This window comes from Periplaneta americana, chromosome 5 (assembly GCF_040183065.1).
Source record: "Periplaneta americana isolate PAMFEO1 chromosome 5, P.americana_PAMFEO1_priV1, whole genome shotgun sequence".
Classification (NCBI taxonomy): domain Eukaryota; kingdom Metazoa; phylum Arthropoda; class Insecta; order Blattodea; family Blattidae; genus Periplaneta; species Periplaneta americana.
The window spans coordinates 120,623,346-120,641,336 of record NC_091121.1 but is presented as its reverse complement, the minus strand read 5'-3'; the positions used below and the strand labels follow the sequence as shown (position 1 = coordinate 120,641,336).

At 34.8% G+C, this 17,991-nt stretch overlaps 1 protein-coding gene across 5 annotated transcripts in view; it reads right to left on the bottom strand.

Moving 5' to 3' along the window:
* Window positions 1–17,991, bottom strand: part of LOC138700117 (gamma-tubulin complex component 2-like) — a 233,502-nt gene that overhangs the window by 86,814 nt on the left and 128,697 nt on the right. For all 5 annotated transcript variants that reach the window (XM_069826441.1, XM_069826442.1, XM_069826439.1 and 2 more), the window contains exon 11: window positions 6,878–7,049. In XM_069826441.1, coding sequence (XP_069682542.1) covers window positions 6,878–7,049 — 172 coding nt within the window. The remainder of the gene's footprint in view (window positions 1–6,877; window positions 7,050–17,991) is intronic.

The following is a 17,991-nucleotide window of genomic DNA, read 5'->3' as shown; positions in this document are numbered from 1 at the left end:
GATGCATGTTATTAATATTGCAGGATATTGTGTAAATGGCCGATTAACTGATATGCATGTAGTGTGTGTGCATAGGATGAGTTCAAAATGTGTCGTATTCCAGGATAAAATTTATTGCTAAATTAATTATATTTGTGTTAATTGTTTTTAATTTCTCGTGAGTACATTTGCTGAAAGTTTCATTTTTGTTTTCTTTTTTCTTTTTCCCCTTTCAAAAATGGGATGCGCAGCTTATTCGAGGGTGCAGTGTATTTCGTGAAAACATGATATAAAGTGCTAAATTTTTTATTTTAAGTTAGTACAATTTATCATCTCTATCAATGGTAAAACAAAAAACTTTCGACGAATGGGAGAGAAGCAATATGTTGTTGTTGTCTAATGCTTGGAATTTGGAAGTGAAGCCTTTAGCACACTTGTTTTCCAGTATCTTTCTATTATGAATCTACAGTAGCGTGCAAATTAATCCGAACGCGACATATTTTTACATTTTCTGTCATTGTTGGCCTCACAGCTGCTCATACCGCTTTAATTGACATCTGTAGTACGTGTACTTCCGTTGTTGAAGGTCTGTCGTTATTATTTTTTTTATAATATGTGACATTTTGCCTGTCGTTTTGTACTTATAAGCATTTCAGTTGTGTTGAAGACTTAATACTGCAATCCTGTGTACATTCTGTCGTCTTCACAAATGGATACAACTCTACAAAAACGGTCTAAAATTATAACATTAGCAGAGCATTCTTCTATGACACAGACGAAAATTGCTGCAGAATGTCACATCGGTTTGGCTACTGTTAATTCGATCATAAAACGATACAGGGAGACTGGATCCATCACACCCCAGAAAAAAGGAAATTGTGGCCGGAAAAGGAAGACTTCACCTGCAGATGATCGTTTAATTGTCAGGAAAAGTAAATTAAATCCTAGACTAACTGCTGTCGACTTAACCCGCGAGTTAATGGCTACCACTGGGGTGAATATTCACGTCACAACAGTGTGGCGTAGGCTTTTGGAAGCTGGACGAAGGGCTTGTAAGCCTATTAAGAAGCAACTGCTAACCCCTGTTATGTGCAAAAAACGCTTAATGTGGGCAAAATTACATCAACACTGGACAGTGAATGACTGGAAGAATGTACTTTTTTCCGATGAGTCTCATTTCGAGGTCCACGGCCACCGTGTTTCTTACATACGGAAAGGATCCGAAAAAGTAACAGCAGCTCATCTCCAACAAGCACCCAAATACCCCCCTAAACTAATGTTTTGGGGTTGTTTTACACATGAAGGGCCTGGAGCATTAATACCTATCAAGCGAATGATGAATTCTGACAAATATATTCACTTATTGGAAACCAGAATCGTACCCCAGCTGCAAAAATAATTTCCGGATGGCAGAGGTGTGTTCCAACAAGACCTGGCACCATGCCATACGTCTCGAAAAACTACAGAATTCTTCAACAAGAAGAATATTCAGGTACTCCCCTGGCCAGGCAACTCACCCGACATAAACCCCATTGAGAACTTGTGGTCAATTTGCAAAAGAAGAATGCAAAAAATGGATTGTTCTACAAAGGAGAAGATGATTTCTGCCCTCATTGGTGTATGGTTTCGCGATGAAGAAATGAAGAATATTTGTGGGAAATTAGTGGAATCCATGCCAAATCGTCTCAGAGCTGTTATTAGGAACAAGGGAGGCCACATAGATTACTGAGGTATGTCTTAGATCCTTTTTTTATCCTGTTTGAGTGTTTTTGCATAAGTAATTACATTGTTCGGATTAATTTGCACGCTACTGTATCAGTTAAGTTGCAGGTTTGAAGGTGGTCTTCTGTCATTTCTTCTTCTTTGTCACATAAAGGGCAATTTGGGATAGGGTGAAGTCCTATTTGTTTAGATATTTTGTCAAATAAAATGTTCTGTGGTAAGTCTGAATTTTTCTACTGCAGTTTCACGAGGTGCTTGAGAGATGGTTTCCGATTGGTTAACAATAATATTCCACTTTTTTCTTTGGCTTTGTGTTCTTGATTATATTTGTCTTTGCATCTATTTTTAATTGTTCTTTTTATTGACATGATGGATAATTTTTTCTTTCCTATTTTGGGGTAGTTTAGCACTTTTTTTTTTTGGAAGGAGATGGACAGTTTCGTTGCCAGTAATTTCACAATGTGCTGGTATTCAATGTATGTATGTATTTAATGCTCAACCAGATTGATTCAACATCATTTGGTTTCTGGCAGACCAGTACAAAGTCCCATAGAGGATTTAAAATTTACAAGTTTTTTTACAAACATTTAAATGTTCCCAATTCATAACAGAATTTTCCTCATTACAAATGACACACTGAGGTGATGGTATAATATCCAGTTTATATAAATATTCCGCCAGGCAGTCATGTCCTGTGGCAATCCTTATGGCAGCTACAGTCTCTTTACGGGGGGTGATCAGGAAGTATCTCTGACTTGTCAACAAGACCAGCACATTTCTTGCCACTACTCTTTATTTGAAGATCTGAGAGAAACTCATTCTTAAATGAGCAGTTAACTAATCGTTTCAAGTTGATATTCAATATAATTCTATTTTTTTTCTGTGACTTTGAAGTTGTTGGATCATCTGATGGCATTCTTTAATTTGGATTGACTTCATTTTCTTTGAATTTATCACTTGAAATGCTGCTTTAGTCTCTGAATCAATAACAGTTTTATTCAAATTTGTCTATCTTATATAAAAGTTGTTGGAGTAAGATGTGAATAGCTGTTATTTCTGCATCGAAGTTTGTTGTACTGTTTTATTGTGCAACAGGTGGATATATTGAAAAAAATACTGCTCCTGAACTGTTGTTTTTTTGTTGATCCACTTGTATAAGTATATGTAACCAGTTTTCTGATAGATACTTATCATTCACAACTTTTAATACTGGCATTGGTGTTTCAGATTTTGAGACTGGTTATTTTAAGTCTAACTGGATGCCGATTGGTTGAAAAATTACGGGTTTTCTCTAATCTAAAGGTTTTCCTCTGATTTTCGAAAACTGTTCTTGATTTTTATCTCTGTGGGTTCTGATACCAAACTTCATGTTCTCAATTTAGTTTGCTGTGAACGTCTTTTTTTTTTTTTTTTTTTTTCCATTCTGTTGTTGGTAATCTTGACAGTTTTTTTATGTTGAATTAGTGCTTGTTCTTGTAACATTAGACTTACATACATACATACATGTTTTGCCCAAGGGCAGGTCTTTCACTGCAAACCCAGCATTCTCCAATCTTTCCTATTTTCTGCCTTCCTCTTAGTCTCCGCATATGATCCACTTATCTTAATGTTGTCTATCATTTGATATCTTCTTCTGTTCTTCTGCCCCGAACTCTTCTCCTGTTCACCATTCCTTCCAATGCATCCTTCAGTAGGCAGTTTTTCCTCAGCCAGTGACCTAACCAATTCCTTTTTCTCTTTCTAATCAGTTTCAGCATTATTCTTTCTTCACCCACTCTTTCCAAAACAGCTTCGTTTCTTATTCTGTCTGTCCACAGTGTAAAGAAGATACAGTAAAGACAACTAGCCCATTTCGTGAGAACAAATTCTGAGTGTGCATGTCACGAAACCAGGTGTATTATCTGGAACCTTCACCAGATGGTTCTCCATCTATGACAGGGCTGGCATAATTTAATATTAACTGAAAAAATTTATTACTCATCTTTTAACAATTTGGAAGACATGAGACAAAGGAATGGCAACATAATCATAATAATAACTACTTCCGTATATAAACATCATGAAAATATTCACTAATTGACGCTAATTTTAAAGTCACTGATAGATGCTTATGTTGGTAACGTAGTATTGAACCATTAGCTACATAGATCATGACATTCGTTTTGATGAAGTTACGACGTCAACAATGGATATAATAAAATTTTGTTGACTAGCTAATAACATTATATTAGCGATGGATATTATTTCATACCAGTAACGTTATACTTAGGCCTACATGATTATTCCTATTATTGACAGTAATATTTTGTATATTGATATTGGTTTCTAAATTGGAATTAACATACACATTAAAATTTCTAACTGTACCGGTTGAATAGAATGTCTCTAAATACTTAAGTGAAAGAAAACATAACCTCAACTACATAATAATTACCCGATTGGATTTAGCTATGAAAAAGTGATGGAAAAGATACAAAAATTGATATGAGCAATGACTTGCCTGTGTAGTAACATGCTGTAGTTTGAACTCCGTGAGTGCATTATTTCCTGGGTTCAAGGCTGGTATAGAGATAAGTAATTAGTATGCGTATGAAGGAGTTAAAAAAATGTCAAAATTTATATACATAATGATTTTTGCCCATAGTAATAAGCCAACTTTGTAAGGGAATTATTTTCTGAATTCGACTTTTACAAAATTATAAGATGTAATTGAATTGCTTATTTCTAAAAGGAGACAAGTCCTATTTTTCGGGACAAAGAAAAAATGTGGCAACTCCCAGAGTTCTCCCTTGTTAGCAATAAACGCACATTTCAAGTCCCCTCTCTACACGCGAAAAAGTGCTGGAGACGTCCTAGTTTAGCACCAATCAATGTGTTTATTATCGAACAATCTGAAACCAACGAAAACAGTATTTTTCATTTTTGCGGAGTTATTCCCTTTTAGTAAGAAGCAATTCAATTAGGGTTTGATGTAGGGTTCGTGTCTAACTATGGAGTTAAGAATTTGTATTACTGACTACAAAAAATCCTTTACGAGAATGAAAGAAGGTAAGAATTTGTTAATTGAAATTTGTTAATACTGCAATATATCTTTTACGAAAATGGAAGAAGGTAAGAATATTGTAATTCAAACGTAGCTTATTACAGCAAAGGAAAAGTGAAAGAAGTTACTGGGATTGAACTGTTGCCAGTTAAGCATTGTCCGCCAAGTGCAGCACTCCATAATGATTTAAGGATTACCTAGTTATGTGATAAAAGTTGCAGTAGATAATTATTAGGCCCTCTTTGTACACCTAGGTAGTTAGGCCTACAATTAGTAGCCTACATCGGATATATAGTGAACACATTTTTAATTATGACAGCTTACCTCGAATTTTCGTTTATTTATTAAATGTTCCCCTGATGAAATACTGAAGTCAGAAGTAAACACTGAAATAATGAAACAATTGTCTTTAGAGACAATTAATATTAGGTACCCTCCACAAAACTGGCTTCATTTATACACCGACGGATCCTTGATCTCCAGAGAACAAGGTGCTGGTGCAGGTGTTACGTGCTGTCTCTTCTCACTTTATAGATCTCTTGGATATGGAACAACAAGTTTTGATGGAGAAATCATTGCAATAAGTGAAAGTCTCAGGAATCTTCTATGCCACATCAATAAATTTAAGGATACAGTTATATTGTAAGACTCCAAAGCAGCTATTCTATCAATAGTCTCTAAACACACACCTTCATCTCAAACAGCAGAAGTAACTAAAATGCTCTTTCAATTAATATCACTCAGTAAAAGAATTGTATTCCAATGGATACCATCCCATTGTGGAATCCTGGGAAATGAGAATGCGAATGCTTTAGCAAAGAAGGGCAGCACTGCTACTTACAGACCTGTTACTAAATCTACGTATTACTCTGTGAAGAGATTTATTAAATCTACATACTTAGACTTCAACAAACAAAATTTGATAACACAATCCCAAGGGAAAAAATGGAACTCTCTGCATCAAAATCCACAGTTAATTCCCGATTTACCACGAAAATCGTCTGTAGCTGCATTTAGATTGGCAACAGGCCATGATTGTTTGGCCAAACACCTGCATAGAATTGGAATATATCAGTCCCCTAACTGCCCATTGTGCAACTCAAACCAAGAAATGGATTCGGAACACCTCAAAATCTGTGCTTCAGTGGCTGATCATGATAATATCTTTGAAAAATATTGGAGTGCAAGAGGTCAAATGACTTTATTGTCAAACGTCTGGCATTAGAAAACAACAACAACAACTGTAGATATATTTATTTTATAACAAAATGAAACTTGTGTTTAATTTACTTCGTCTAGGGATACATTTCATTACATTGCATGCAAGAAATCAGGAGGAGTCAGAGTCTAAAATCTTTTAAGTACACTCTGCTTAGAAATGTTTTTATTGAACAGAACTAGACTTTTGCGGAAGTTTCTAAATAGTCTTAAATGACCAAATTGTTATTTTTTTTTCTCCTCTCTCTTCTTTTTTTTTCTTTTCTTTTTTTTTTTATTATCTTGATATATTATTTAATCATTTGTATTTGTATGCCATTTAGTACGACTTTGCTAATCAACATTTTATGTCTTGTAACCCACATGTATTCTCCTATTAGTATATTAACTGTATAATATATCTCAAGTGAATTAATCGTCGAATTTATCTCGAGCATTTTAGGTCTTATAAATCGTGTGTGTATGTGTGTGTGTGTGTGTGTGTAATTTTCTACTTTATTTTATATATCATGTAACCGATCTTGACTATTTGAAATTTTATATCATGTAACTGATCTGGACTATTTGTAATGTTCTACTATATTTTATGTAATTTCTAAGGTATCTTCTTTTGTGTTGTTTTGTAATCTAATTTTGTATTTCATGTATATTATTGAGACCTGGTTGAGTGGAAGAGAAGGCCTCATGGCCTTAACTCTGCCAAGCAAAATAAACCTACCTACCTACTACTACATTTCACCATCCCAAGGTACAATTTCCTACATATAGTCAAGAATTGTATTGGGGGGGGGGGGAATGGAGATTAGGCATAAAAACGGTAAAAATCCAAATTAAAAATGTGTATCTAAACACAAATTGTAACATTATGGAATAATAAAAATGAAGAATACTTCGTGAAACCAGCAATTAATTTACCTGCACAAAAGCCGTTCAACATGTTTACAGTAGAATAGATGTCTGAAGATCATTTGATAGCAAGCAATAGCTTTGCGGTTCAGTACCAGTGAAACAGGCCACTTGACTTCATACCCGAAAGAGAATGACTCCAGTCCAAGTAGATGAAGCTTGTCAGACGGTAGACGATACTCTGAAAAATCAAATACAACTATCAATACACTACGAAGGCAAAATTGTCTAGACCAATAGCTTGTTATGTACAGATATGGAATTAAAATTTGGAGCGAGTCTTGATAGGAGCTCGCTTGTATGTAGGCAACAATTTCGCACAACTGTCCACAAGGAGCATATATACAGGGGCTCTAGTTTATTGCACATGCGCAGTGTCTTGTAAGTAGAACTTATACAATAGAGGAGCTCCAAATTTTATTTCCGTATCTGTACGCATTTTGAATCCATAGTAATACTTGTAGTAGTCGAACTTTTTCTTGGGATTCTCCCATTTCCCCACGTTAGGTAAGAACATCATTCCATCCCAACTCCATTCCTTTATTTTTCTACAGCATTTCTCATTTACTAGCTGATGTGCAGAGATAGCTGAAAGGTTGCTTGCTTCAAAACTTAGATACAGCGAACCTTAGTGTAGTCAGATGGTGTGGCTTGGGAATGCAGCTAGCTGGGGGTTTAGCATACAAGACTAACAAAATCACAGTGTTGGGTAGTAACAGGGCTTCGCACTCTTCAGCAATAAATAAAAAAATTAATATGCGTTTTTAGGCTTTCACAGTGAATGTGATCAGATTTAGGCATTTTGGAACTTCTATATGCAGGTTCCATCATCAGAGGGATTAGAGGGATCGCTTATTCTCTTGAGCTCTTTATGTCTGGTTACACTGGACAAATGAGCATAGACAACAACAGTTTACTAATGTTCATTAGGAAAACTAGATGCTGGAATCAAAATAACACAGTGGATTCAAGGGAAGGGCTGGACATTGCTGAAGATGATTTTCATCCATTTCTTTCTGAAGGCTGTACAAACGTGGTGAAGAAACAATTCCAATTTTGTTCAAGTGTTTTGACAAACAGTCATGCTCTATGAGAAATCTAAAGGATCAAAGTGCATTTTTGCTTGGATACTCAGAAATTATTCTGTCATACATTGGGACACTTACATCTTTAATTACTTGGAATTTATTGTAAATGGTATGATATTGTATGTTGATATTTCGAGTCGAATAGTCTTTTAACTGTTGGGAATGGTAAAGTTGACATGGGGTTTTGTAAGATGTTACTTCCCTTCTTATCAAATGTTATATAATTTTCCCACACCCAGCTATTTTTTTACTGCCTCTTATACTAGTACTAGCTACTTTAGAATATAACAATCTTGTTGAAAATAAGAGAACCAGATTTTGAAGTATTGAATAGATGACTTCAACTTCTCCATCAAAATTTGTAGTTCCATAATCTAAGGATTTATAAAACGAGAAAAGTGGACATGTAACACAAGCATCTCTTCCATTCTGGTTGAATACTAGGGATCCATCAATAAAAATACGAAGTCATTCTTTTAGAGAATCTACTATGAATAGTTTCCAATGCTAGCAATTTTAGGATATCTCTTGAAGTATGATGAAGGATGAATAGAACAGAGAAAAATTCTCTTCGGCACCGGGACTCGAACCTGGGTTTTCAGCTCTACGTGCTGACGTTTTATCCACTAAACCATACCAGATTCCAGCTCCGATGCTGGATCGAATCCCCTCAATTTAAGTTCTATCTCTCAGTTTTTCCTTTAGTGGTCTACCTCATGTACTGTGCCACAGAATATGTGACAGTGGCACAAAGTCCAACACACTATGTATAGAGGTGCACTCATTACGAGTGACTAAGTGGCCGGATCTGACGGGATGAGCATCATCTTGAATCACCAAGTGATTACTTACGCATATAATATTATTATGATGTACTGCTACATATGATATTTTCGTGCAGGAATTTTGCGTAATAGTAATAGTAATAATAATAATAATAATAATAATAATAATAATAATAATAATAGTTTTATTTTCCCTGGCAGAGTTAAGGCCATAAGGCCTTCACTTCCACTCAACCAAGATCAAATCACATACAGAAAAATACATACCGGTATACAAATATTAACTTAAAAATAATAATAAACATAATTAAGTAAAAAAGAGATTGACTACATATACACAATCAGTATTAACTTTAAAATAATAAAAAAAAATATATAATAAAAAAAGACTGAATACATAATCACAAACAGGAAAATACATTCTAGTATACAGTATTAACTTAAAAAAAAAAGAATTAATACATATGAATATAATCTCACAACTAAAGGAATAGTAGAATTAGTATGATCAGCATGTGTTACATTGAGACAATGACAATTACCTAGATATAAGTGTTAATGGAAAAATAAAGTAATGACTGTGCAAAATAATAATAATAATAATAATAATAATAAAAAATAAATAAAAATTATACCTAAAAAACTAATTCTTTGCATTTAAAATATTTCTAAACAACCTAATTTTAAACAACTGAGGACTAAAACTACCTCTGATTTCCAGCAGCAGCGAATTCCATGAGCGGGCCATGGATATTGAGAAAGAACTTGAGTACAGAGATATCTGATGACGTGGTATTGATAGCAACAGATTGTGCTGTGAACGTGTATTTCGATTATGATGTGAAGCTAGGAGAGTAAACCAAGAGGCAAGGTAGTTGGGTGTGGAATCATGTATAATTCGATAAGCAGGCAAAGAGAATGTACTAAAAGTCGATCTTGCAAGCAGAGCCAGGAGAGTCGTAGAAAATATTCCGATATATGATCATGTTGGCGGATATTGAAAATAAATCGGACACAGACATTATGTACATGTTGAAGTTTTTGAGAAAGTTCAGCACTTAGGTCACTATATAAAACATCACAATAGTCAAAGTGAGGCATTACAAGAGTCTGTACTAGAATTTGAGTTTAGTAGGAAGGAAATTTTTCAGGCATTTCAAAGAATGCATGATAGAGAAAACTTTTCTACAGATATATCTGATTTGCGTATTCCAGTTCATATTAGAGTCGAAATAGATGCCGAGGTTTTTTACAGTAGCACTGAAAGGAATTATTTTGTTGTTGAGAGAGAAAGGCTGAAGGGTGTTCATATTAATGGAGGATAAAAGCCTTTGCTGCCCCAAAAGAATGGCTTGAGTTTTATCTGGATTGATATTTAGCCCAAATTTCCTTGCCCAATGTCTTCAGAGATCTTGAGTAGAGCAGTAGTCGTACAATGGTGATTTCTAAAACCTGATTGACAGGTGTCCAATAGATTGTGTGTACCAAGGTAAGCAGTCAGCTGTTTGTAAACAATGCGTTCTAGGGCCTTTGACAGTGTGGGAAGAATGCTGATTGGTCTATAGTCATTTGTAGTCATTGGTTTGGCGGTTTTAGGAAGTGGATGAACGAAGGCGTATTTCCATTGTTGTGGGTAGGTAGAGGTGATGAGGGAAGTGTTGAAAATGTGAGACAAGGTAGGGAGAATTATATCTAAAATCGAATTTAACATCAAAATATTAATGCGATCTGTGCCTTGGGCTTTAGTTTTAATCCTTTGTAGTGCTATTTTTACGTCTAGATCAGTGACATTAGTGAAATAAAATTTGTCACGGTCTGGGATAGGAGAGGTTGAAAGTTCATCAATGACTTGTTGTTTCAGGTCAATATTGGGATGTGAAATGGAAGCGGATGTAAAATGGTCATTGAGTACATCTAGGGGAATGTTGAAGGGATCCGTTGACGTCTTATTCTGTCCTTTTCCCATTTGTCGTAAGTTGTTCCATAGTTCACTTGCATTTGTGGACAGCTCGATTAGGCTATGGGTGTGTCAGAGTTTGGAGTTACGCATCATTTGTGTGGTTTGATTTCTAAATTGCTTGTATATTTGTCAGTTTTCATCAGTTTTATTGCATTTAAATTTACGAAAGTGAAAGTGAATTGGAAACTCATCTGACAGAGACTGACCTATACGGACTCTGCTGTACGTTTCACTGAGACACATTTTAATTAATCGAACTAGTTTCTTGGGAATACCAAATTCAATAAGAATATCATATAAAACTTCTCTCTTAGCCGAATCATATGCCTTTTTGTAATCTATGAACAACTGATGCACTGTACCCTTATACTCCCATTTTTTCTCCATTATCTGTCGAATACAAAATATCTGATCAATAGTTGATCTATTACATCTAAAACCACACTGATGATCCCCAATAATTTCATCTACATATGGAGTTAATCTTCTCAAAAGAATATTGGACAAAATTTTGTACGACGTCAACAAAAGTGATTATCCTCGAAAGTTACTACAGTTAGTCTTGTCCCTCTTATATCATTAACTATGCTAAATATTTCCAGTTTTTTATTTTCATAGGAAAACTATATAAGACAAACCTCTGGAAATATTCTGATGTAAACAAGATTTGTACACTTTATATTACATTAAAAAAAACACTCTTTTAACAAAAATATGCAGAAAGTTGTCACATTTCTATTTGTACACTTTTCAAATATATGGCATTGATCACTGCTCGACATCTTCTGTGCATGGTATTCACCAAATTCTCGCACATTTGGGGTGTTACTGCCTCCCATTCTCGAATCACATTCATGTTCAAGAGAAGACCTGAGAATGATAAGTGGATAAAGACCATTTTTTATGAAATTGAGATTTTAATGTCAAATGCAACTCTGGCCCTTACTCCATCTACTGGTATGAAATGGTAGTCAAATACTTCATACAAAAAGAACTACATGGCTCTGAATGTTATCATTTTCTAGATTTCCACTTTTGTTGAGGAGAAGTGGACAAAGATCAGACTTATCCTGTTCTCACTCTAAATGTGACAGCAGAGTAGCATGGTATGTACATCAGGCATGTCTAAAGTATGGCAATTTCTCTGAATTTTCGTGATTTATCGGATGACATTGTTGATGATCCAAGTTATGTTGTGACAGACTCAAGTAATAGTGATTATGTTACTCAGGAATCTCCCGTAAAGTTCAAGAAGCGATCTAGAACTGTGAAAAATGGAAAGTGAAAAGAAAACTTAACATCAATAGTGGACAAGCATGCATGTCCGCAAGTGGAAAATTAGTTTCAAAACGTAACTCTGAGGACTGCAAATGCAAGAGGCAATGTACAGAGAAGTTTCCTGTAGATGTAAAAAAGAGTATTCTTGGCAGTTTTAATGATTTAAAAGACAAAAATGTACAAGATGTATACTTCTTAGGTATGATTTCAATGCTATCTAGTGCAAGGTATGATATAATGTTATACAGTTCTACTATTTGAGTCGGCTGGCACAGGCGGTAGAGTGCTGGCCTTCTGTGCCCAAGGTTGCGGGCTTGATCCTGGCCCAGATCGATGGCATTTAAGTGTGCTTAAATGTGACAGGCTCATGTCAGTAGATTTACTGGCATGTAAAAGAACTCCTGCACGACAAAATTCCAGCACATCGGCGATGCTGATATAACCTCGGCACTTACGAGCATCATTAAATAAAACATAATTTACAATTTTTTCTACTATTTAAGTTGTAGAATATGTAAAATGTCTGTACATTCAGGTGAAAATATTGCAGTGTCTGAGATACAAATGCATATAGTGTGTTAGTTGGGAGGCCAGAGGGGAAAAGACCTTTGGGGAGGCCGAGACGTAGGTGGGAAGATAATATTAAAATGGATTTGAGGAGGTGGGATATGATGATAGAGACTGGATTGGTCTTGCTCAGGATAGGGACCAATGGCGGGCTTATGTGAGGGCAGCAATGAACCTCCGGGTTCCTTAAAAGCCAGTAAGTAAGTAATTAAGTAAGTAAGTAAGTAAGTAAGTAAGTAAGTAAGTAAGTAAGTAAGTAAGTAAGTAAGTAAGTAAGTAAGTAAGTAAGTAAGTAAGTAAGTAAGTAAGTAAGTAAGTAAGTAAGTAAGTAAGTAAGTAAGTAAGTAAGTAAGTAAGTAAGTAAGTAAGTAAGTCTGAGATACAACATTCTCGTATCTGATACTTATGTTGCTATGAAGAATAGAGTGCTTGTGGATGAAATTAATTTGGATTTAGCTGGAAATCTGTACGAATAGTCATTACCAAGAAATCAGAAAAAAATTGCATGATATTTTGAAGCTTGAGAAGTTCATTCCTTCAGTGTATAAACTGTGGTATAATCATATTCGTGAGTAGGTGTGGATATTAATAAAAAAGGACATAGAGATGGACTCAGAGTCAAAATACTAACATATAAATATGATAATATGTTTCCTTTTCTTTTAACTAACTGCAAACATTATTATTTTGGCAAATAGTATTTATATTTACATACACATTTTGTCTTGTAATAATTTGAATTCTTTCTTTGAGTGTGAGAACTGGATATGTTTATTCTTATATTTATTAAAAATAATATAAAGGAAATTAGTTAATTTTTAATATAATGACATAAAATGATTATTTTTTAATGTTGAAACACATTTTAAGTAAAATTATTCATGTAGCTAGTGTTTAAGTTCATATTTTTATAATTTTGTATTGAAAGAAATTCTGAATTTTTATTGAGAGTGAGAACTGGATAACTCCGTCATTTTTTATTAATTGTTCATTGGAGATTCAATTAATATTTACTTTAATGGTATAAAATGTTAAAAAATGTCCGAAACTTTTCAATGATTATTAAAACATTTATTGAATGTTGAAAAAAATTATGAAAATAGTTTTTCTCAATTATCTCAAAACTACTGTCTTGGTCTTTATCCACTTATCATTCTCAGGTCTTCAAGTCTTCTATACTTTTAAGTTACATCTAGCAACATTTTTCTTCACAGCCCATAAATGTTCTATTAGGTTAAGATCCAGTGGCTGAGCAGGTGTTTTGAGTTGCTTCGGTACATTCCAGATCAATCATTCTCTGTTAATCAAAGCTATGTGTTTGCTATCATTGTCTTGGACATTTCTGGGCCCTTTGTTTAATGTTATTTTTCAAAACGTTGTGATAGATATGCTGATCCATTATTCCATCTGCATGAGTACCATTTTGTTTTCATCAGAAAATGTGCATGGGACCCAACAGGCATTCATTTTCCTGTAGTGCAAATGTTTTTGTACGATAGTTTGTACACTACCAACACTTATACTTAATATTGAAGGAAGTTCCTTTACACTAATGCACCTGTTCTCCTGTATAAGCACATTAGCATGGTCAATGTTGGTTGGGGTGATCGATGTTCGCAATCGACAAGTATGCGGTATGTTCTCCACTCTCTCTCTCTCTCTCTCTGAAGGTTTTAAACCATTTAAACACTTAGATTCTGAAGAAACATGCTTCTCCAAACTGTTTTTCGAGTTTCTGGAGAATTTCTGATGGCTGGACTCCTTCCCCATTAAGAAACTTGATAATAATGCGTTGTTCCATGCTAACAGGCATTTCCTGTTCACTCATCCCTGTAGCAGAGCTCAGGCAAGAATGATCAAACTCATAACTACCTGAGAGGTAGGAGAAGGAAGCAACATCCACCTTCCAAGATCAGTAACATGCCAGATGAGATTTTATGCTTATAAAAAAATCAGTCCCGTTTATATTTGAACCATCTTGTATAATAGTTAAAATCATACTGAAACGAATGTCAAGAAATTAAAAAAAAAATTACTATATCAAATTTAAAATATGATCTGTACGAATGATATTGTGACCAACTGTATAACCATATCTACACTAAGTTCATAGGAGGGACTGTGTGAATTTTCTACCTGCAAGTAAAGGAAGCTAGATATGCTAAATAAGGTGACACTAGCACGGAGTTAAATTAAAATCACAATATAAAAAATTCTTCTTTATTAAATCTCAAAATAGCTTCTATTCTAAACTTAAAATGTTGATGCAAACAGGTTAGTTTAACATGGTAAAATTATTACTGCAACTTATTATGTAACAACAAGTAAATGGAATTTATGCATACACTACACTCAACAAAACTGAGCACTGAGACGTAATAAAGTACTATATTTCACTGAAGTCTGTATACTAAAATAGAGAAACTTCGACTCTTCAAGTAAAGTCACACAACTTACATTATGATCTGGTATAGCTCGTGAAGGTGTTGATATAGTGACGTATGAGAGTATCTTGATAGCTGAGTTGCGCTCTCAGTATGTTTCATTCATGCTGACACTAACACTAACCAATTCTTAGGCTGACTGAAGCTGTCATCCTATTACTTCATAAGCAATTCTCCATTCACCCCACCTCACTTAGAATCAATTCAGTATTGCATATCAGGGAATAAGGTAGTGACTATTCAGAAAAAAAAAAAAAAAGAATTCTAAGAATCTGGAGGTTAATTTTCTGATAGAAGAGTTTGGAGTGAATACTTCAGTTTAAATGGGTCAATTATCAGGTATGCTATTCTGAAATCAGAGCAGAGAAACAATGTTTCATACAGAAACAATGAAATACCAAAGCACACAATAAAAACATAGAAGTAGGTAGTTCTCAAAACAGACTTTCTTCCTTTTGAAGTTTGGTTGCTGTTATTCAGTCACTGTTCTACTATGACTTGTGTAACATGATGTTCTTAGCTAATATTTTGTTTGAAGAAGCCAAAAACTGTCATTTTAAGAAAAATACACTAAAATGAAACTTTCTTGTGCAATAACACCGAGTAAAATCATTTTGCACCCTGCTATGAAAATATCTTAACTCACATAAGGGATATTATGGCAAATAAAATAAGGGTTTCGCCAGAGGAAACAACAGATGCAACTGGGAGATTCACAGATCATGTTACCATGAGAACATTGCCATCTAATAATATGATATAAGATATCTCTGATATTCCACATTTCAGTTTATAACCATTACTTCTAGGAGGTTGAAGTTTTTCTAGATATAAGCATTGTCTAATAAAGAGAAAGAGAAATGTTTCATTCGAAACACTAAGATTACAGTAGCGTGCAAATTAATCCGAACACGACATACTTTTACATTTTCTGTCATTGTTGGCCTCAGAGCTGCTCATACCGCTTTAATTGACATCTGTAGTACGTGTAATTCCATTGTTGAAGGTTGTCATTATTTTTTTTTTATAATATGTGACATTTTGCCTGTCGTTTTGTACTTATAAGCATTTCAGTTGTGTTGAAGACTTAATACTGCAATCCTGTGTACATTCTGTCGTCTTCACAAATGGATACAACTCTACAAAAACGGTCTAAAATTATAACATTAGCAGAGCATTCTTCTATGACACAGAGGCAAATTGCTGCAGAATGTCACATCGGTTTGGCTACTGTTAATTCGATCATAAAACGATACAGGGAGACTGGATCCATCACACCCCAGAAAAAAGGAAATTGTGGCCGGAAAAGGAAGACTTCACCTGCAGATGATCGTTTAATTGTCAGGAAAAGTAAATTAAATCCTAGACTAACTGCTGTCGACTTAACCTGCGAGTTAATGGCTACCACTGGGGCGAATATTCACGTCACAACAGTGCGGCGTAGGCTTTTGGAAGCTGGACGAAGGGCTCATAAGCCTATTAAGAAGCAACTGCTAACTCCTGTTATGTGCAAAAAACACTTAATGTAGGCAAAATTACATCAACACTGAACAGTGAATGACTGGAAGAATGTACTTTTTTCCGATGAGTCTCATTTCGAGGTCCACGGCCACCGTGTTTCTTACGTACGGAAAGGATCCGAAAAAGTAACAGCAGCTCATCTCCAACAAGCACCCAAATACCCCCCTAAACTAATGTTTTGGGGTTGTTTTACACATGAAGGGCCTGGAGCATTAATACCTATCAAGGGAATGATGAATTCTGACAAATATATTCACTTATTGGAAACCAGAATCGTACCCCAGCTGCAAAAATCATTTCCGGAAGGCAGAGGTGTGTTCCAACAAGACCTGGCACCATGCCATACGTCTCGAAAAACTACAGAATTCTTCAACAAGAAGAATATTCAGGTACTCCCCTGGCCAGGCAACTCACCCGACATCAACACCATTGAGAACTTGTGGTCAATTTGCAAAAGAAGAATGCAAAAAATGGATTGTTCTACAAAGGAGAAGATGATTTCTGCCCTCATTAGTATATGGTTTCACGATGAAGAAATGAAGAATATTTGTGGGAAATTAGTGGAATCCATGCCAAATCATCTCAGAGCTGTTATTAGGAACAAGGGAGGCCACATAGATTACTGAGGTATGTCTTAGATCCTTTTTTTATCCCGTTTGAGTGTTTTGCATAAGTAATTACGTTGTTCGGATTAATTTGCACGCTACTGTATGTAGCTATTTAGTATTGCAATGCCTTTCAATGTGATCGCCAAATGTAATATACAATTTCGTTTTTATATAATTTACAATTCTACAGAGTTTCCTCTTTGATTTAAATTTAATTTTAAGATTCGATTTGTTGTATAATCTCCTTGAAGCTTTTTCCTGACATTAATACCCTGTTGTATAGGTTATATGAATTATTTGGTACTATGCCAAACATTTACTGAAAGCATTCTTTCGTCGCTCCAGTACTATACTGCACTATCTAAAAAAAATCATGGTTTTGACTGCCTCAAACAAATATTCCAAATACAATTTGAAATATAATACTTGCAAATTTAATTGAAGGATTTGGGGATGTTTAATATTTATTACATGAATTTCAGAAATCTGAAGCCACTTAATTATAATAACTATCTCATTATCTCCTGGCCTAGTTGCCCCATAAGTGGTGTCTTCTTGGTATCACTTGTGAGGTTCAGACCTGTCTTCGGACAGTTGACTAAACAACAATGCTGTTAGTGCAGTTTTGCATTATGGGATGTTAATGCGTTATACAGGGTCTTTCCTAGGTGGTGTTACAAACTTTCAGGGATGACGGCGAAGGGCACATGTATCAATTTGAGATAAGGAACCCTGGTCCGGAAATTACCAAGTCGAAAGTTACAAGCAAAAATATTGTGTGGAAATGAAATAATTTTATTCCTCTGTACACCTTATTTATGTGTATTTATCTGTACATCTTACACATACTGTATTCATCTGACATTGTTTAC